At 39.0% G+C, this 21,854-nt stretch overlaps 1 protein-coding gene across 1 annotated transcript; it reads right to left on the bottom strand.

Annotated features, from left to right (window-relative positions):
• Positions 1-107: 107 nt before the first annotated feature.
• zmp:0000000760 (collagen alpha-1(IX) chain) lies at positions 108-20,783 on the bottom strand. Its single transcript, XM_058378995.1, has 28 exons — positions 20,699-20,783; positions 20,201-20,420; positions 19,213-19,325; positions 18,249-18,372; positions 16,525-16,918; positions 15,268-15,345; positions 15,070-15,171; positions 14,939-14,992; positions 12,565-12,618; positions 12,375-12,428; positions 12,243-12,296; positions 12,049-12,102; positions 11,878-11,931; positions 11,726-11,779; positions 10,592-10,645; positions 10,447-10,491; positions 10,308-10,361; positions 10,169-10,222; positions 10,035-10,088; positions 9,835-9,906; positions 9,703-9,738; positions 6,130-6,174; positions 6,009-6,041; positions 5,461-5,607; positions 4,488-4,664; positions 3,640-3,730; positions 2,895-2,972; positions 108-1,391 (listed from the first exon to the last, which is right to left on the bottom strand). The coding sequence occupies exons 3-28, from the start codon at positions 19,289-19,291 to the stop codon at positions 1,147-1,149; spliced, it is 2,340 nt and encodes a 779-aa protein (XP_058234978.1). The 5' UTR covers positions 19,292-19,325; positions 20,201-20,420; positions 20,699-20,783; the 3' UTR covers positions 108-1,146.
• Between the last annotated feature and the right edge of the window lie 1,071 nt (positions 20,784-21,854).

A 21,854-nucleotide genomic window follows, 5' to 3' on the forward strand; every position in this document is an offset into this window, starting at 1 on the left:
TTTTTTTTCAGCTTTCTAGTTTTAAATAGTGATTGGTTCACTCCAACCAAAGCAGCAGAAAAAAACTAGTCTAGTTAAATTTGTCTAGCTTTTAAAAGAACATTTATTCTAGATGTTTTGTGCAACAAGGTCATGCAATAATTGTCCTTGTAAAAGAATGACATAAATTATTGCAGGGCAAACCTTAAGAATCAGCTGGGTTATTTAATGCTTTGAGACAAATAATAACTGTAAATATATTCTTTGTTTGTGACTAAAAATTACAAAAGTATATTATAATTGAATAAATGTACAGCATTTGCTGAAAATGCTGAAAGAGACTTTAAAGGATGCACTTTAATTCACATATTATTTGTTGTAAAAGAAGTTGAGGAAATAACATACAGTGACTTTACCCAAAAAACTGTCAACATCTGATGGACAGTATTTAAAGGTTGTTTCCTAAAGAACTGGGAGAAAAAAAAAATAGTAAAATGCTTGCTTAGCATTTGGCACAGACTTCTGACGCTCAAGTGCCTTTTTTTTCTTTAAAAAATTGCTTTGAGTGCTGAGGAGAACTGTGAAGCAGTAGAAAGTATCTGGATGCTTGTAAAGCATGGCATAATTACCAGAAGAAAGACCAGAAGGAACAAAAAATTGTGGGATTATGAGTTTGAGGGTTTTTTTTTTCCCTTTTCATTCACAAAGGCCACCAATAAGTTAGCGGAAAAATGTGTGGGAATCATCCTGGAGGTTTCTGTCAACCACAGATGTGGCACATGTGACAATCTCGCGGTAAATTCAAAGCAGTTTTAGCAGAACTGGTCAGAATCAATCTTGAGAAAATAGATTTTGATTTGTGATGCTGTATCTTTGGGAAAACACTTGCCTGGAAGAACACAAACAACCCATGTCCAAAGACAAATTTTCCATAAGAATATTACAGAAACCACATAAATGCCTGTTACAATATTTGTAATAATTACAGTAAGTTGTTAGCCAGCTAAATTGCTTTGAAAATAAATTTCTCAGTTGGCCTCAGTTAATCCTGTACCTGTGATGGTTCTGCTCTTTATTACTGGAAACAGTCTTTTAATGAAGAGGGATTTTAAATCTATTTACATCAGTTATTGTCACACTCTATGCAATCGCAGTTATCCTGTAACTTTATGGGCGTGCCCGCAGTCTCTGTGATGTTTGTCGGGATGATACTTGTTGGGGTGTGCTCTGGGATACTTGTTGGGGTGTGCTACCAGCAGTCCCATTGAGCAGACCACACCCTGATGACAGGCAAACTCCAGGAACCCCAGGTAGTCCAGGGTGACCCCTCAGTCCGGGTCTGCCAACATGACCTCTCTCACCCATTTGACCAGGGCGTCCATCAAATGCTCTTCCAGGTCGCCCACGCTGACCTGTAAATATGAGAGTTAAGATCTTAGAGTCTGCATCATATGAGGTTTTTCTAACATGAGTGGTACCTGAGAACCTTTTCATTATAACCTTGTCATTATAATCATGATGCTCTTCTTAAACCTCCAATTAGATTTGAAGCCAAAGGTTTATAAACATATAGGCCAAAGACATTCATACAGGTTTATTTCAGATTTATTTGTGATATAATATTTTCATTGGGTCAAAAGTGCTGAATGCTTGACCAGTTGTTTTGGACAGTTTGTTAGCATTTGGTAACATTATCTTTTAATCAGGGTTCAAGCCCCAGCACCACCAAGCTCCACTATTTGGCAAGGCCCTTAACCTTCCCTGCTCCAGGGACCCTGTATTATTTCTGCCCCTGCACTCTGACCCCAACTTCCACAGCTGAGATACGTGAAGAAAAGAATTCCACTGTGCTGTAATGTATGTGTGGCAATAATAAAAGCTTCTTGCCCTCAGTTCCTAATTGATTACCGTAGGTCAAAAACAAGACTCCAGTACTTTTCACTTGTGACCAAGTATGAACTTTCATGTTTTATGCTTTCATGTTTTATTCTTTCTCAAGCCATCCATATTCTGACATGCAGTGTTTTTCAGCAAAACACCCCCATCCTGATGCCTCACCCATGCTTCAAAGCAGAAATTGTGTTTTTCTGATTAAAAGCCTCACCCTATTTCTTCCATGCATAGCTGTGATCATTGTGACCAAACCAAAACATAACCTTTTTGGTTTATCTGACCAGAGAATAACTGACCAGACAGCCTTTCAGGCCAAGGAGATGTGGGATACTATTAATGGTGGATGTACCTGATGCCTCCAACTCCTTTACCAGTTAATGTCTTGAGGTTCATTTGAACCTTTTAGGCTAAGATTTGTTCATCCATGCAAGTTCATTTGTGTCTACTTCCTGAGCAATGCAGTGTCTGTGTGGTCTGAAGACTATATTTGCTTAGAGCTGTTTTTACAGATGCCTTTGCTGCCTTTTGTTGTTTGAAAATTGCTCTTAAGGAGGAACTGGAATTTTTATTTTTTGTTTATTTTCCCCCTGAGGTCTTGGCTGAGTTGCTTTGATTTCCCCATGGTATTAAGGCCTTAAAAGCACTGGCACAAAATGTGGGCCCTTAAGCACAGCTACAGGTGGCCTTCCAGTTAACTCATAATTTAGAAGCTTCCGACTGACCTAGGGTGACATTATATAACACTGATTTCTGAAATCTTGTAGACTTTTGACTTTTGTAGACAAGACTAACATTTTGGCAGTATGTACATTTTTGACCCATTGGAATATATTAAACATGAAATAAATTGTTTATTGATTGTTTACCTCTTATATGCAAAAATAGGAATTGCCAAAAGAAATGTATGGTAATATGAAATGTGTGGACTTGTGAAAAACCTGCCACTATATAAACTTTTGGCCTCAGCTTTAGATGAAAAAAATAGTGAAACTGATTCCTTTGACCGCAATACATGAAATTACCCTTTTGCCCTTGGTCTCCAGTGTAACCAGTTAAACCGTAACCTTTTGGACCCATGTCTCCTTTTTCTCCTTGATCACCTGCATGGACAAAAGTAGACAATTAAAACCAAGCTACAACTTGTATGTATTGATACCGTTGCTACTGTCTGTAGCACCACACATGGTTATTTTTTCATTGCAGAATAAATACATAAACCTGTTTATAATACTGCAATGGCATTAGTTCTAAAACAATCCAAATAACAATATATTATCCATTATGATATTTGATCATGATTAGCCAAAAGCTTTATCTAGCACCAAGCAATAAGCTGCTCTCGTGTATCAGTTATAACAGGGCACCCAGGACCTCAGACCTGCTGTATAGGTTCATTTGCCTTGCAGTATATCATTTATTACCATTTGCATCTCATCATCTTTCTAACCAAAGTAAGGTAGTATATGTGGTAATACTTCAAACATTGTCAAGCATCCTTTGAGTGTATCTGTGTGAGCATCAGTCTTTTTGATGTTTTCTGGAATGGAAGACCAACAGCTGGCTAAGCATAGTATACTTACTCTGTTGACAGATGTTGGCTATCTGTACTTTATGAATAAGAAGTATGCCTTACAGACACTTTTTGAATCAACGTTTTTTCAACCAGCTGTAAGGTCTCTGTACACTCCATCATTACTAGCTGTATTTTTATTTTATGAATATGAAAATTCTGATTAAGAATGGGTATTGAGTATTTTGAATGCTTACCTCGCGCCCCTTGTCTGCCTGGATCACCAGCCTCTCCATAGAATCCTTGCTGCCCCACTTCTCCATCAACACCATCAGTGCCAGGATCCCCCTAATGACAGGTCAGCAAAAGCAATATCATTTATTAGTTAGGTTTCAGTTATAACTATCACATAAATAGTTTTTCAGTTTTAAGGCTCAGTGGATGTTTTAATAAAGTCCTGCTGACTATACAATAATATTAACATCTAGTTTCTTCAGTCTTTCCTTTACAGCATCTGAAGTCATAAAAGTATGAATAGAAAAAAGCACCATAATTCATGCACAGAGCTTTTATAACCCATGCAGAGTCAGTTTTATATCTTTTTACTTTTTACATGCATTGGAGGCTTGGTGAACTTTTATCAGCCTTTGAGCCTCCCAAGAGAAAATGTTTGATAATTCCGGAAAAAAAAAGGAATATGGAAAAGACTTTCCCCTTCAAGGGAAAATAGGGGATTCTCCCTGTCTGTTTAACACAGCAAATGCCTCTGTCTCTAACCTCCTATGTGTCTTCATAGAGACTTGGAAATTTTGAGTGTCTCAATTCCAACTAGTGTAACAAGCACTGCAGCCTGTTCTCTTGTGGCCTGCACACCACATATCTAACTTGGATCAGGAACTATTGAGAAAGTTAATGTATGTTGCAAGTTCTGTCTTTGTTTACCATGGCAAAAATCTAATGGGGCTGAAACACATGCATTTTCAATCTGTGAAGTCTGAATCAAGCCACATCTGAGGGTTTTTTTCCCCAGACATTACCAATGCTAGGTTTAGAGAGGTGTTTGTTTGTTTGTTTGTTTAATGTCATGTAGGAATGGGAGACTCACAGGTGGTCCAGGTGGTCCCCTTTGTCCTACAGGACCAGGGGCACCCATGGGTACATCGCCATACAGTGGACACACAGCAGCACATGTCCGCTTCACAGAGTTGGCAAATGTGGACATCTGTTCCAGCACCACACGCTTGCAGACCTCGATAACATGTTGGGCCGAGAGCGTTGGGCCCTGGGAGAGAAATTATTACCACATGCATTACTGGCTTTGACTCAGCTCTAAAACAAATCAGCCAGCTAGGGGGGCAGATTTGCCCAATGTTATACTAAAGATTGGAAAGGAAATGGCTAACAATGTAATGAGGAAGAAAAAAAAAAATACAGCCAACAACATTTTGCCGGGATCATTATAGATTTTATAGCCCATACTAAATGAAAACCTTGCCCCAAGCTGCAGAAACCACACTAATGAGAGAGTGTTTACTAGTTCTCTTGACACACAATGGTTACCACACATTTTATGCATGCAAAGTCAAGTGGCACAACGACAGTATCTTTGAAGATGCAGTGCCTTGGAACCCACTGATGGGAATTGAAAGGAGCACAGTTTATGAAATTCTAATTAGTGGACATGAGAGATGAATTATTGCACACAATGTGTTTCTCAACCCTTCATTTCTTTTCCTTTTCTCAGTCACAGGAAAACAAATCCTCTGAGAACCTTTGAACCCATGTCCATAAAAATAAGTACTATTTATTAAAAATCCGTATATGTGTGAAGAGTCACTGTCTAGATTATGCTTTTTCACATTGTTCAAATAGAAACAAAATAAAAAGCTGTTACATTAACATTAACAAAGTGTTAAACCTGGAGCATATTCAGTAGCTGCAGTAACTACAGAAAAACATAAGTCCCCTGACTTTATAATCTGGAATAAAATGATTTATAAACACTTGAGTTGTTTATTAATATAAGAAGGCAATAAAAGAGCTGTAGAGATAACAAATTAGAAAAATCTCCTACTTACTGGTGGTCCTGGAGGTCCCTGAAAGCCCTCTAGCCCTTCATCTCCTTGGACACCTTTGGTCCCCACATCACCTTTACGGCCAGGATCTCCAGCTGGTCCACGCTTCCCCTGTCCTCCCCGTGGTCCAAGCTCACCTCTATCCCCCACCTTCAACATGAACAAATATTACTTATTTTAAAAGACAGAACAGTTAGTTCCACTCCACTTATTTTAGTCACTTCCTGCAGGCTGTCAGTCAGTCTGTGCCGCATGCAATGCCCTGTCCAGTTGGGATGTTTTTTGTTGTCAGAGCAAAATAAACAAAATATCCGGCCATATTATTTCTGAAATATCCGGGAACTTGAACTGACTTTGCTATATCTGCATAAAAAAAATGACTCTGTATAGTTCAGTTCTACAGTATAACTGTCATGCAGTATTACTTGGCTGTAAATGTGTAAAATCTTGATTACATTGGGAACAGACAGTGCCATGCATTTAATATAATTCTAATAGAAAAAAATAAACTGCCAGCTCCTAAAGGCTATAAAATCTAGGATGAATCTTACCCTGCCTTTTGGTCCTTTTTGTCCCTTCTCCCCCTGCATAAGCAAGAAATGCTAACATAAGCAACTGCGTGCATGGAAAAACATTTGTATACAGAAAGTGTACTGAATGAATGTGTATTACCTTTTGCCCTTTTACACCCTGAAATCCTAGAATACCAGTACTTCCCTGTGAAATACATGAATAGTAAAATTAGAAAAAACTCACTATAGTATGTTCAAGCTGTTGGACACATTTCACTGCAACCACAGAGTAACAGTGCCGCTTTAGAGAACATTGTATTTCTTTTTTTTCTTCTTTTTCTTTCTTTTTTTCCTTTAATATTATTCATAACTAACACTGACAAGTTTCGTTTTTGCTGGAGATGTATCTCCATTTTTTTGTTTTTATACTGTAGCTTTCCAAGTGTTTCATCTTCAAACTGTTTGCCAATCCTTACATGAGGCAGAAAATTTGTGGTGCCAGAGGCAGAAGATGTCGAAATACTTGGATCGGGAAAACCGACAGTTGTGGAGTTTCTTCCTCATGTTCATCTGTGTCCATGTTTTAGGTATGTACTGCCACTTTTATTGTCCTTATGGCCTAAAGGTTCCTGTTCATGTGTGGGAAAATAAGCATTATTCAATTAGTCACTGAGCTAAAAAAAAAAAAAAGGTCTGTTCTAGATCGGCCCACTGAATGTTTGACCAAAAAAGCAGCTGAAAGTTGTTATAATGGTGTTGTTGCAGCTTTGAGCCATTAAACGTTATGCACATCTTGTAGACGAACAAATGAAATACACCATCAATTATGGATATGAAAAACATAAAATGAACAAAATTCTCCCTCTGTATGTGATACCTGATTTGCTATCTTTTATAGTTTCTTCAAAAGTAGAGGAAAATGTCAAGCCTAGTTCTCATGCATTCAAGGACTTGGGTGTTTATGTGCTGCTTCTGCTTTCCATGTTCTACACAGCATGGCATGCATATCATTAGGGCTTCATGATTCACTGTTGATGTCCCTACAAACTTTATCTAAATGTTCCAGTTTAATTCCGAGACTACAATGATTCACGATAACACAACTAGACATGGTTACATAAATCACGTCAATATTTGTTCAGGGAAATTGTCAGTGTTTACACACGGATTAAGCATCCTGCCTGAGCCGATTTCTTTGGCTCCCTGTGCAGATTATGCAAATCACCTGTGTTCACAGCTCCGAGGGTGCCAGATTTTTTATTGAGTAAAGAGTCTGAGATCAGGTTTTTCAGTAGCGTGTAAATCTACTGCCTTTAAACACATGCACTTGCTTTCTAACCGTTAAACACATCACGGATAGCAAGTGTGGATGGAAGAAGTAAATTGCTGTCAAATGTAATCCTAAAAACAAGACTAATGCAACAATCTACATCTGAGAAGGTGGCAAGAACTGAAATATCTAATAAAAGTTAAGTATGTATCGTCTGCAAATTTTGTTTTACTTAACAATCACTTCATTTATCTTCATATTTATCTTTGGCTTTACCCTCATCTATCACTGAAGCTGATATCGCACAAGAAAAATGTCCACAAAGACAGATTTGCATGTAACTGAGCCTATATTTTAGGCCAGGTCTATCCCATGTGTTGAACTCATTAATTGCGTAAATTCTGAAGAGCATTTTAGCCGGTAATTCTGTCTGAATAGTGATTTCGCAACTTCGGGATAAAATCCTCACTGGGAGCTCTAAATATGGCTCTATAAGAACGAAATGATGAAACTCCATGGGGATTTCCACTGAATGAATTTTGAATTAAGTATAGAAAATTACATAAGGTTAGATTGGAGTAGAGAGCTGAGACTGGAACGAGAACAGAGGACTCTTGTTTTTAGTCACAGACGGTTTCTTGTGTGGCTGCTCTCATTGCCAGCTGGCGGTGCATGGCTACATGGTGCACGTTGCAGGGCAGACATGACACCATTGTTTAAACATGTGGGGATTCCACATTGTCAAAGAACCACAGCCATGTTCGTGTGCATATGCTGCGTTTCCTGAGATTTCGGAGAAAGTTGTTAACCAACAGCCTGATTCTTTTCTAAATAGTAATGACAAGCAGGATGTATTTCAGTCTGTTCTGAATATAGGATCAGCACTGGCTAAAGTGGTCAGTGACCTGCTGCTTGCCTCACATTCTGGATTTGTTTCTGTTTTTGCGCTGCCGGATTTGAATGCAGTATGTTACACTAATGACTATGATATCTTACTGAACAGGCTAAAATAAACAGCCAGTTCCAAAGACCTTTCTCGCCTGGTTGCCTGGCTTAAATCTTCTTTGACAGACCAGTAGCAGTTTGTTAACTTAAAGACTTTGACAACCAAGTCTGAAGCTGTACAACACAGTGTCCTATAAAGTGCTGTTTTAGGTCATGTATCATTCTTCCTCTATACCCAGCCCCTTGGGCATGTAATTCGTAATTTCATAATCATGACTAAATTTTGAGGGACATTATAATAAACATGAAAGAAACTTCCTTCTTCTAAATTCTGACAAAAGATTAAATGCTGATGTTGGGTCATCCCACAGTAACACTGATTTCACTGAGAAACCAAAGGGACATGTAGACATTGGTGTATTGATTGATTTTCAAGTAACTTACATCTTTAAATCTTTAGTACCTGAGAAACATAGCCCAAATAAGAAATATGCTTAAATAAATGCTTGAAGCTACTAATGTTTTAGTGCCATTGTATCTTATTGATCTTGTGAAATGTAGTCTATCCCAAGCACTTCACTCAGCTGAGACGTGCCATGTTCTGTCAGTTTCAAGGGTCAGCTGCAGCTCACCTGGTAGATGTTTTTCTTACAACACCCCTAAACCCTGGCATAATGTTTTTAAAAAAAAAAACAGAGCAGCAGCTTAGTACCTATACAACAGCTTGGTTGAATTCTCTAATCTGATTGGTCGGAAGATGTGCATTGACTTGAATTATAAACTGGGTTCAACAACCTTTCTGAAAGGAGTCTTGGTTGTAAGCACTTTGTAATAGTCACTGTGCTTTGATAAGTTTGACAAGTGACACAATGATCTTCAGGACAGAGTTATTGTGGTAAAATGTATTGAGTGAGTGATCTGATCACATGAAAGAACAGGAAATTTGTCGAGCGACAAAAACTTGTTGCTCGGATGTTCCACACCATTAAATCTAATTAAAATATGCCACCCAAATAAATTAAACATTGTAATCTTTGGCAAATTGCTGTGGTATATGTGGGGAAATACTCTATATACCATGTTATATGAAAATAATGCACATGATGTAAACGATTCATAGCTGCTTTAGTTCAATGTCTGAAGAAGTGTTATGAACCTAGGTTAACAGATTACCCGTAAGTGAAAGTTACATTGGTTATGTGAAAACTCGTGATGTATCAGAAAGGGCCAAGATATACATTTATTTACAAATATTTGAGTCCTCTCAAAGAATCGTATCTGTTTTAGATATTTCCATATGTTTCAGTACGGAAAGAGATTATCCATGACCAGTGAAATGCCATACTGATATGTGATTTAACTTAAAAGCCTCCTGACCTGATATGTGGTTACTGCATGCTAGAATAATTAAAATGATACTTTTTGATAGCAGAATTAATGCACAAACCAGCTTGCCATGAACTTTAAGCTCAGTTCTCATTTTGGAGCATAGTGGGCATGTCATTACAGTGCCATTACCTTTGGACCTGGCTTTCCTGGTAATCCTATATGTCCCTAGAAATAAAACACCACATTTTAGGATGAGAAATACTTTCAGAGAGAATACTTATAATTTCACATGATTTGTGAATATCTTTCCGAAACATTTACCGTTCTTCCTGGAGGCCCCTGGAGTCCTGGTCTTCCTGGCTTTCCTGCTGAACCCTTATATCCTTGCAGACCCTAAGGAATGTTTCATTTTTTTTAATGTAGCAGAAGGTCGGATTTCTGTTCTCTGTTAGAGGACAGTGCTAAAGCTCAGGTGATGTGTAACCTGATTGCAGATTGTAGTAGTAAGAGTAAATACTCACAGTACGTCCTTGAGGACCCATGTTTCCAGGAGGTCCCTGAGCACCTTTCTCACCCTGTTTGATTAAAGATATTTAATCTCCGCATATAACATTGGTTCATTTAGACAAACATCTGTGAGGAAAGCTGAAGTTACCCTGTCCCCAGTTCTTCCAGCTTTGCCATCATGCCCCTGTGCTCCTTGATAAGCCTGTGAAGAAAACAAAAATTAAAGGTGAGATGGAAGAAATAGAATGAGCAAAAACATCCCAGTACATCACAGTAACAGAGCATACCTCATTGCCAGGGTCTCCGTCCCTTCCAGGTAAACCTGGATCACCAACAATTCCCTGAAAAATTCACATCCTTTCCGTTTACTCACATACATTTCCATTTATTTGTAGATAACCTGTAAAGCATGTAGATTCTGGCTACCTTGATTCCCATGCCCCCAGCTCGTCCCTTAGGCCCTTGTATACCCTGGATGATGGGGTAAAAAAAGAGAAAAAAAGCATTGTAATAAATACATTTTAAACATTTGTTTAATTTAAAACAATAATGTAAGCAGAGGAATATTTACAGGCTTTCCTTTTTCTCCAGATTCTCCTCTTTCACCAGGATCTCCCACAACACCCTATCCAACAACAATGATATTAGGTCAGGATCATTCAACTTTGATAGAAAAATAAAAATTATTCGTTAGTTTGTCCCTTTAGGGGAACCATTGAAGCTTCTATGGAAGACACTTTGTGAGAGGGGGATTTAAAGTTGAATTGGTCATTGAAGTGAAGTGAAGTGGACATTAATGCCTAAAAAAGGTGCATAAGAAACTTTTTAAGAGCATATAGAGAATCAGTCTTAGTCTTATAGGCATTTACGTAATAATAATTTGTAATTGTCACAGAAGAGGCAAAAAGGCTCCTAACTAGAATTGTAGCTATGAGTTTTACAACAAAAAAAAGGTTGTTTCTACCTTCTTCAGTCATACACTGGGTTCCAGGTTCTCCACCACATTTTATACACGCTTGTAGTTGTTAAACATATGTTCTTCAGTAGATTGCAGTAGAGACTGATCCAAACTACTACACTATGCTTCTTTCTAATGGTTCAAAGTACGTAGGCAATGCAAATCATATAAACAAAATGTTGTGTCCAAACCATCCATGATTCCTGTCAACTGAGAACTGCTGTGTTTAAGCTGGTCTGGATTTAAATAAGATGGAATGTTTTCCATGAGATGCTTTAGACATGCTTTTGATGCACATTTGGCCATGGTTTGTCCCCAAACCTGTCCCGATCACTTTTAAAATCAAATTTCTACCTCTGATTGTCGATTCTTAATTCTTACTTAACAAATTTGCACAAGTAGCTGCTAATCAGCAAGGTTAAAGCCACTGTTCTTTAGCTAGCAGAAGCACTTTTCCAGCTGAATTTGTGTTTACATTGTCAGCTAAAATGATGCCCTTAATAAAACAACACATAAAAATCATAGCTCAAGCCTATAACTACTTAAAGGTCAGAGCCAAAGGCTTAAGCTTAGAAGCATTCCTCTGTAGACTTAACTGCATACAGACTTAATAATTTCCCCAAGTAATGCATGCATGGGTTATCTTTGGTGGTTCGCTTTTGATTTAAAAGCGAACCAGGGGTCTTAAATGTCATTGTGGTAAATAATGGTACAGTGTGTGTTGATTCCTCCGTCCCATTTGCATACCTGCAGGCCCTGTGGTCCTGGTGGTCCAGCATTTCCAGAGGGACCTTCCTCTCCCTTTAGAGATGGACAAATGTGGAAACAATGAGACTGACCGACCACACACAGCAGCTACCTGTTTTTGTGATTAAAACCACAAAAGGCACTAAAAGTACCTTCACTCCCTGATATCCAGGAATTCCCTGGTACCCCTGATCTCCTACTGAACCCTGGAAGAGACAACAAGGAGCAAATGAGTCACGTATTATCCGGCAGCAATATGAACTGCTGTGAAACAGTTACTTTTAAATAGGCTAAAACAATTATTTCATTCTGGTCCAGCTTACGCTCTTTCCCGCCAGCCCAGTCTCTCCTCTCTCTCCAGGAGGCCCTCGCACTCCCTGCAAGGGATTGTTAATAGAACGTAGTAAAAAACGCTGATAAAACGAATGTTGCAATGCATTTATTTGTGCACTTCAGTCATATACATACATTTGTACATGACCGTTCTTAAGACATTTCTCTATGCTATGCTTCTTACCTTGTGGCCTGCAGCACCTGGTAAACCTTTAAAACCTTTAGGCCCTCTGTCACCCTGCAAAAGGAAGATTCATTAACATTGCTAATGTGTAGAAGAAAAAAATCGCAAACGCAGTACACATTATGATAATACCTCAGGGCCATAGAGTCCTCGCATTCCCTTCTCTCCTTTGATCCCAGCCTGGCCCTAGGGAAACATATTCAATCCAGTTCAGCTTTCTCTGTATAGAACCTTTCAGTAATAAAAATGGACAGTAATGAATAAAAAGGTTTAAAAGTGGAGCTTTTGTTTAGAAACCATAAGACATTATAAGGGGTCTTACCTTAGGACCAGGTTCACCTATGTTTCCATAGTCTCCAGTGTGTCCTCGTCGTCCCTACAGTTAGTAAGCAAGGGCATGGTTAGAGATGGACGTTATATAATGGATATTTCTTAAATCAGTTCTTCAGTCTGCTTTCCAGAGACCCTGGCCATCTTAATATATACTCATACCTGTGATTGCATTGCAAGAATTAAATTCTGTAAATCAAATAGTTACCAAGTTATGTCCTTCAAATTCCCTAATCTTTGAATAGACTTGTTTAGCAACTGACACAGACTACACTGTGTGGTGGAATACTTTTGATATAGAGAACATTATCAATAATAAATTCAGTTATTTACTGATTTTAGCTAATTGTTGTGGTTGCCATTTCATGCGAGCAATAAGTCACAAGAGGGTGTGTTAGTGATTGTCACAAGTAAAAGCAGTTCTTGCTTTGATCTAAACTGAATAGCGCAAACAATAACACATTGCTATGCTATTTTATGGGAGTTTAAGATAATGTTAACCCATTAAACTGCCATAGCATTATTCATCCTAAAGCGTATATAAATCGTACATGCACAGAACTAATTAATCTGAGAGTTTATCACGTTTTTGAAGCTGACTACATTCAGTCTTCATAAAAATTCATAGCTCCTGCTATTTATCAAATGATAAAAAACTAAGACCTTTACATTTACAGCACTGATATACAAGGTCCTGGATCCTTTGAACGCAGTGGTTTTTATATCCCAGATGCACTTTCTTTCTTTCTTTCATTTTTTTCTTCATGTGAATTTTACACTAGCTGTCACATATTTAACAGGTAGGCGATTGCCTTTGTGGCACATTACTGTTAAAATAGGCCTTAAGTGTTGCTTTGCACTAGCAAAGCCAGCTGTTTGGCTAATCACTTTGAGTCATAAACAAGCACTTATTCACTTAGCGCCTATTGTCTAAACAGCTTCATTTGAAAGCAGTTCATTAGCACAAGCTGAGTCTGGTCTGGAGACACACAGCAAGTGTCAAAGAATAAATGGACCTCTGGATGGAGGTGGTAGGCGCGGTCAGTAGAGTTTGCCTGGTGCATCTAAGACCACCCAGTGCAGTGGATAATCCAGTGCATCTTTGCAGGGCAGGAAATATTGTGCTGTCTCCAGCAGAGCAACAGTAAACACAGAGTTGCCTGACTGCAAAACACTCTGAATCAGAATTCATTTTCACCTTCTTCAGTGTTGAAGGATATTCCATCCTGTTAAGGATGAAGTCTTTTATGGCGTGGTCATGTTTCTCTTTCAAATACGAGATCATTTTGTGCCCGTAGTTTAAAGATATTTCTCTTTTCCAGCTCACCGCTGAGAACTGGATGCAGATCAAAGACATAAATTAGTCAAAAGTCTGGAGTGGAAAGAACGGCCCAAGGAAAAAACACCAGCCAAATGTATACAAAGTAAGTGGATCCTGATGCATTGTGCCTTGTCCTCTAATTAAGCTGATCCTCAAACCATGCCCTTTGTATTTGCTGCCTACTCTCTGGGTTCACTCAGTCTGAGCGTGCTGTCACCAACCTGTGCGTTTACCCCATGTTTATTTATCCCCTCCGAGTTAAACACTTAGCTGGTTAGAACAACAAACTCTTTCTCCTTTAATCCCGAAATATATCGTTAAATATGTATTGTAGTATTTTAAACTAGGTAAACTGTATACTCTGTCTCTGACCACTACAGCTCATATTATTTCCCCTGTGGTCATCTTTTCCTCCTACTCTATGAACTTGTCAGACATCGAGCACTGTGGTGTTTGATTTATTGTACTTTTATGTGCGTGCTCATGGTCTCCTGTACCGAACACCAGTGCTCAGCGTAGGTGATGAAGGAGCATGCATTAGTACAAGTATTCTAGTTTTGTCATATCAGTCAAACTTGGCGCTTTTTATATAGAATGTACATATAATTACGTTTGTTTGAGCCAGAGACTCACCTTGTAGTGGAGCTTTATGTAATCGTAATAAAGACTGATTAATGCTTTGATTGCCAGCTGTACATGACCGTGCTAAGATTGAGGCAAGCCACAATATTTACCATCTTGAAGCAAGGCCTGTTCCTAGCTCTGTTTCCATCATGTCTTCACTCAGCAGTACTTTCACTGCCATTTTCCACAACTTCACTCCTCTTCCAGGCCAAGTCCACTCCTACTTTCTCTCTTCATTTGTCTTCCTCTTTCCTTCTCTTCTTTCATTTGTATGCCACCCCCTAGCTCATGACTCAGCATGTTTGTTCCCTAGCAAGTCCCTAATGAGCCTCTATCAGAAGTTTGATCAGTTAAACGCTACAGTTAACTCCCATTGAGTTTGCCACATATAGGTCGGGATGTTTTATCCTACAATTCATACCCAGTTTCCCCTTCGCCCTGGTTCTCCAGGCTCTCCTGGCAGACCTCTGTGACCCTGTGTATGGACAGAAAGGCATGGAGATCAGCACAGTGCAGCCATGTGCCTACAAGGCTTGATGAAAATATGGCTACCTTTGGACCAGAAATTCCCTGTGGACCTGGCTGTCCATGCTGGCATTTACATGCGGCTTTGCCTCTCCTCACACTGAGGCCAATCTCTGCATGTCCTCCACACTATAGAAAGCAAGGGGAAAGTGAATAGTAATAAGGGGCCCTGATCATAAATTGTAAGCATACACACACACACACACACATCACAGGGTGACTCACCACACTAGAGAGCTCACAGCAGCCTTCAGAATAGGCCTGGTCAGCATCACAGGAAACACGCATCCTCTGCAGGTCCACCTGTATAATCATGGGGCACAAGTGTGTATGTTTAACTACACGCCTGATGTAGCAGTGTGTGTGTGTGTTTGATTCCTGCAGTCTTCAGTCATGTGCATAGCTCTAAGCTTCTCTGAACAACATAAATCTCTCTAGAACTAAACAGGGTATTAGTCTTGGAGAAATGACTAGATCTAATCCTGCATAAGATGTAACATAAGGCCTATATTAATGAATCAGGAGGAGACTTTTAAGAATAACTCCTAGGTTGTTTAGAAGGTACTTGCTCTATCTATCTATCTATCTATCTATCTATCTATCTATCTATCTATCTATCTATCTATCTATCTATCTATCTATCTATCTAGCTAGCTAGCTAGCTATGCATAAATACATATATATATATACTCTCACTTAACTTTTAAAAATATTCAGTAGTAGTACTGCTCAGTGTGAAGCTTTTGTTCTGTTTAATGTAATCTCTTAAGTGATAATATCTTTATGATATATATTTAAAGAAAATGGCTTTTTTCATGAATAGTTTTTAATTAATCTAGACTTGCATGTCTAATTTAAGAATTTAGTTAGATTATTCCTCATTCATAATTAACAAATATATTTGAATCAGGCACAGGGCATCTGCTTGTGAGATGTAAATCAGGACTGAAGGTGAAGAACTTGAGTGATGTAGCAGAGATTGCGTAATTGTCAGATTTCACAGATCATGCTGGTGTATCTACCTCTGGATTTTTCTCCACTGTTTTCCTGTTTCAGGGTGCAGAGTGGTAGGGTTTGCTTGATTTGATTCATTAAACAGATACAGACAGCGTTACTGTGTCCCATCCCATCCTGTCCCCCCACCCTTTACATGTACGACAATCATTTGTTTGCATAAGTTGATTTCAAATTATTTCATTATTACTAGCTACATTAGTTACATTTCAGATAGGCACACAGTTTGCAGTATTGTCTGATTCTTTCCTGGACATTGTATATTATAAAGTTACTATATTTTGTAAGCTAGTGCATCAACTTCTGGTGCACTGAAGCTGTTCTGGAGGCTTGTGGCGGCCGACCACGTTTTATTTAGATTTTATTTAGCCTGCTGAAGTTCACATGCTTTCCAAATGACATGCAAATGATTAAAAAAATGACGTCAACTTTTGTGAGGCTGAATTAGCATTCCTGAGTGTTACTCACAGAGACTCGGCGATCACCAGCAGTTCTCTTAACGATGGAGGTGTAGCCGCGGAGGATGACTGGCCTCGGCTCATCCAGCGGCTCAGCGCTCACTTCTTCACAGTCCACCAGTAGCTTTGCCTGGTCTCCCTTCACACTGAGTGCCAGTTTGTGCCACTCACCGTCAAACAGCTTCTCCACACCGTGGAAGGTGCGCAACATCTGTGTATTGCTGGGGCTGCTGTAGAAGAAGTCCAGCGTTCTAGAGTCGCCATTAAAACGCAGCCCTACCAGGTCCCGGCCCTCGGGGTCGCTAACCTGCCAAAGGTTCCAGGATGCCTTCGCCTCATCCTTGGTTATCTTGAAAGTGGCTATGACAGAGTAGTCAGTAGGCAGACCATTTGGGTAAACGTCGCTGGATGAATAGGAGGTTGGCCAAAATGTTGGGCGTTAGAGAGATATAAATAAGAGACAGTGTGTGTGAGAGATTAGCAGAGGTGGTAATGTGGGAGAGATTATGACATTTGATGAATAAATACAGGAAATGCAAGTGAAAGACAATCCAGTTTACAATCCAATGAATTTACAAGTGTAATCACTCGACAGGCAACAACCATTTTACTAAACCAGACAATCAAAGCTTTGTGTTTGTATACAGTTTTTGGGTGTTCTTTGGGCGATTTTGAATCGTGTTAATTTAGACCACATGCCCACTTTAGTGCCACTCCTGTCTTTTATGGGTCAGATTGTTTGTGTATTATAGCTTCTGTTGCTTTTTTTGGTTTGTGTTTTAAGCACAGCCAGTTTGTTGAAATTAGTAGTTAATGGTTCTGAGAACAATGAGGCTATTTCCCAGTCCACATTAGTGTACAGCTTCACTTTAAGAGGGCCCCACTCAGAATTCTCTGTTTTCCTTGATGCTGTTGATCACATTTTGCCTGAACACTTGGTCAATGATTTTGCACTAATGTGCACTTCTCCATATGTAAACATGATTTGGTTGTCAAGCTGGAGAAGTTCACTGAGGACAGCTTGCTTGGCCCACACACAACTAGGAAAGACCCAACACATGGAGAAACTACTGCAGTTCCTGGAAGCACAGAACTAACCCACTGTAGCTTTCTGTGGTCCCAGCAGCATATTATATTGTACTTAAGCTTGTGAAGCTCTAGGGGAATTTTAACACAGCTCTGTTTTTTTCACTGGCTGTAAATAAAGAAAATATATAGCGCTTTGATCCATATAATCAAACCCTTTCACGTGTTGTCTCCGTAATCCAACTCGACAGTAAATTCTGATCGGAAATGGTTAGCACTTATCAAATCTGATCGGCAGAAGGAAACGAGAGCTATTGTTTGAAGGAGGGAATGATTGCACTCGGTGGAAAATCAGGACCAATGGAAAACTCATGAAAGTTAAAAAAAAAAAAAAAAAAAAAAAAAAAATACCATTCCTTCTGAACACCACATGTCGCAGGGGACTAAACACTTCTCATGTGTCTAAGTATAACATTGTCTCAATTTAAACCTTGGCAAAATAGCAGCGTTGGCACAAACTAGCTTTTGCACCACCTGTGCACGATCTGTGTATAACTTGGCTCTTCCTCAGAGCCAATTAACCCCTAAAAGTCCCAGCCTATTATTCAGTAGTTCATTTTAAAGCCTGTTATCCAGTAAGTACTATGAATTATTCATAGTGAAGCTTGTTTACATTTAATTTCAGAAGATTTTATTTTAATACAGTACCTCAAGCTCTTCCTGAGATGCAGGGAGGGGTTTACGCGGTATGCTACTGACTCTGGCTCCGAGCCTTTCACCTGCTTCACCCCTCTGCTCTCAACCAAGCGAAACTCTTTCAGCAGGTCATAACCTAGAAAAACCAAATAGACACACTGTGATGCTGATAGTAAAATCCTACCAAATATATACAGTGGAATTTTGTGGGGTTTTGTTTTCCATTTGAGTTGAATTGGCAACATTTAGCTCTCCCAGTCATTCTGAATAGTGTGGTTTAGAAATGTTAGCAAAATGTTACCATTTGCTGTACAGATAACATGCCAATGGAAAGCAGCTGAACTTTCCCTGACTAGGTTTCGTCGTAATGAGTAATGTTCTGAAAGACTGGCAGCGAAAGTCTCCTCTCAATCATTTTGTAATTCTCAAAAAGTCTTTAATGGGATATAATGAGCGCATTATTTCAGGCATGATTTAATCATGCCCAAGCAATTTAACTGCAATTAGAATAACAGCCAGTGACATTAAAGGCATCCAAGAGCCTGATGCTAGTAATGTACTCAAAGGAAACAAACATTTCACTGCTAAATTCCTCAACAAGTAAGCATTTTCAGAGGCTAAGATCCTGACAAGAAAAATAAATGCTGAACTGTTTCCTAGATTGATTTCCTGACTGCATGAGTAAAAGCCAAAAATATCAAAATTGTGTTTTGACATACTGCAAAGTGTCAAAATGATGAGCTATAGATGGGACACAGTGCACACTGCCACAATGAGTAAGGAGGGTCAGGACAGGAGGTCCGGTTGGTCTGGTGTGGCTCTGTACTGCTCCCTACAGGTGCAACAGCAGAACATCAAACACCTACATGCACCCTAGCCTGGAGCGACACCACACTCTGGAGTGCTTCAGTCTAACTGTGTGATGTGTCGGAGGTTACGGTGACGGTGTAATAAAATGAACAGTTGTTATACTTACTTGGCAAATCCTGACATTTAGCGAAGCCCAAGAAAACCGAGAGAACACTGAGAACCAGCATTTTATTTGAAGCTGGCATTGTGAAAATTCTGACTCTCAGGTGCTAATTGTACCTGCAGGATAGAGCGAAAGCAGAGAGCAACAAAAGCTGTAATGATGTAATGAAAGGTTTGTGTCAGTAGCTGAACTATTTTTTGTAAAGTATCAAAATAATGTAACAGAAAAGAGTCAGCTGAATTGATTATTGATAGTATTATCCAAATTTGTGATTGTTATTGGGGATTGTATTCTATTATAGCCTCAGTTTTGCTTTTCCCATTCAGCTAAAACTTTCAATTGGGTTTGACCTGATATAAAATGATCGCTTACACTTAAAGTAATTGTGCATAGGCCTTAACATATAACACCATTCATCGTATTTCTGGTAACACAATGCCAGATTCATATTTCTGGAAGAAAATTTTTCATAAATGAATTTTAGTAGACAGTAAAAAAAAAAAAAAAATGTCTGGCATCAAACCTCCAACTATCATTTTTTGTACCAATAACTAACTAAAGGTCTTACTAAACATGGTTCCTTGTACATTTTTCCAAGTGCTGGCCAACTGAAGGGACAAAAGTCAACATTGATTTCTTTTTCTTTTCTTTAAAAAAAAGGAAAATACAGCCAAGAATTTTTAATAATCTTATTTTATTTTTAAGTATGCGGAGGTTGCTTATATATTGCTATGGCTCCCAGTAAGATCGCCTACTTTCACTATGCCAAGTGTTTTTCCAACTGATTCTGAAAATGTACTAACTCTCATCTATGACTGCCCCAAAACAGGCACCACAATAAACTTGATCATTATTTTTTTTAGTAGCCAAGAACATTTTACAAAGCAATGTTAGAAAAATAAAATCTAGCTTGCTAGATTTCATATGTCATATAATTTCAGTATAATCACTGCTAATTATTATTATTATCAGATGAATGTAATCGACTTACATGTTCCTTTAGAGAGTGGTGTATGGTGCTGAGGGAAGCCGGTTCTTCACCAGGTTCCTGCAGTATAGTCAGATTTAAAGTGCCATCTCTAGGCCGAGCACTGCTTTAAGCTCAGAGTCTATTCGCAGCAGCTTGCTCTCCAACGGGATCCTTGCGCTCCACTCCACCCTAGGTCCTGATGGCTCTTGCTTACTCCTGAAGCCCACTTCACCTAGACAACCTGGTCAGAGTTGAGAATTACTCTGAGTAAACAAACACTGTACCACAAAACTCTTGAGAAGAGCTGGCTAGATCAAGAGTCCTCAATTCGATCTGTGGAGATCCATCGCTTCTACTCCCAACACATCTGATTTATTCAAGCACTTTACCAGTTAGAATAATGTTAAGAGGGTCGGAGTCTGTTAGATGTTAGGAACAGTGCATTACTTTTATTGAAATTTTCACAACGTAGCCGCCATCAGGTGTAATGTAGGTGTCATTAAAAATAAGTAAGCTTACCCTAATAGAGTAGTTCATGCAGCAGCTGATAGTCAAGCTAAAAGCCCACAGCCTATTCAGGACGATGGTTGCTCTTAGGGGCTGCTGATAGAAAGATGAAGAATGTCACAGATAGGCATGACTCGAGCTCTGCAAACATTCCATCAAAAAGGAGCAGAAATGCGGTTTACTGAAGTGGACTGAGAGCTAGATCCAGCTAACAGAAAATGGATTGTGTATATATTTTACATTCAATCTATACTTTAATTAACAGAAAGTGAACTGACCATAGAAATGGACCTCTCTGTATTTAATGTGTGTGTATAATGGCAGAATTTAAGCATATTGTGCTTTAAATGTCTGAATGAGTGACACAGGCTGTTTGTCACAATTCAACCTCCCAAACACGCATCTGATAAATATTCATGTTCTTGCTTTTCACTTTATTGTATTCATTACTTTTATTACAGTTTCAGATGAATCACATTCTACTTTTTCCAACATCTGCTATCAAAAACTGCAGGACTTTCAGACATGTGCTCTGGTATTGTGATCTCTGTGCAACTGCATGAGGCTATAGAATGTGTTTGAATGAAATGAAGTGAACACATTTCTTTCTTCTTCAGTAATATAACTTCTTTATAGTGATTAGGTCTGCAGCAGGTCCTGAGGAACATGGGTGTGTGGTGGGAATAGACCCTGGAAAAGAGGTCAGTCCATCACACACACACACACACATTCACACCAAGGGGCAATCAACATTGCAGATCTACCCACATGCATGTTTTTGGGAGGTAGGAGGAAACTATAGAATCTAGAGGAAACCCACAGAGAGAACATGTGTAATTCTGCACAGACAGTAACCTAAGCTCAGGATGATTGTGTTTTATATACATATATATATGAATGTGTGTGTGTGTGTGTGTGTGTAAAATATTCCCCTCATTGGTTTACTTATGCCTGCCAAAAAAGGCCCACTCAGTTTTTGAATCTCACTGCTCTGGGTGTTTTCATGTAAATGTACAGAGTCAGGTCTTATTTTATTCCCCTTTTATGGAATAAAAGCTTTTCCTGCAAACTGTACCCAAACTGTAAAGCTAAACACGATGCATTTACGAAAGTAGGAAAGCGGAAAAAGCCCGATAGGTATAAAACAAATGCTTATGACCGGGCAGTG

The sequence above is a fragment of the Hemibagrus wyckioides genome, linkage group LG03, assembly GCF_019097595.1.
Source record: "Hemibagrus wyckioides isolate EC202008001 linkage group LG03, SWU_Hwy_1.0, whole genome shotgun sequence".
Taxonomy (NCBI): Eukaryota; Metazoa; Chordata; class Actinopteri; order Siluriformes; family Bagridae; genus Hemibagrus; species Hemibagrus wyckioides.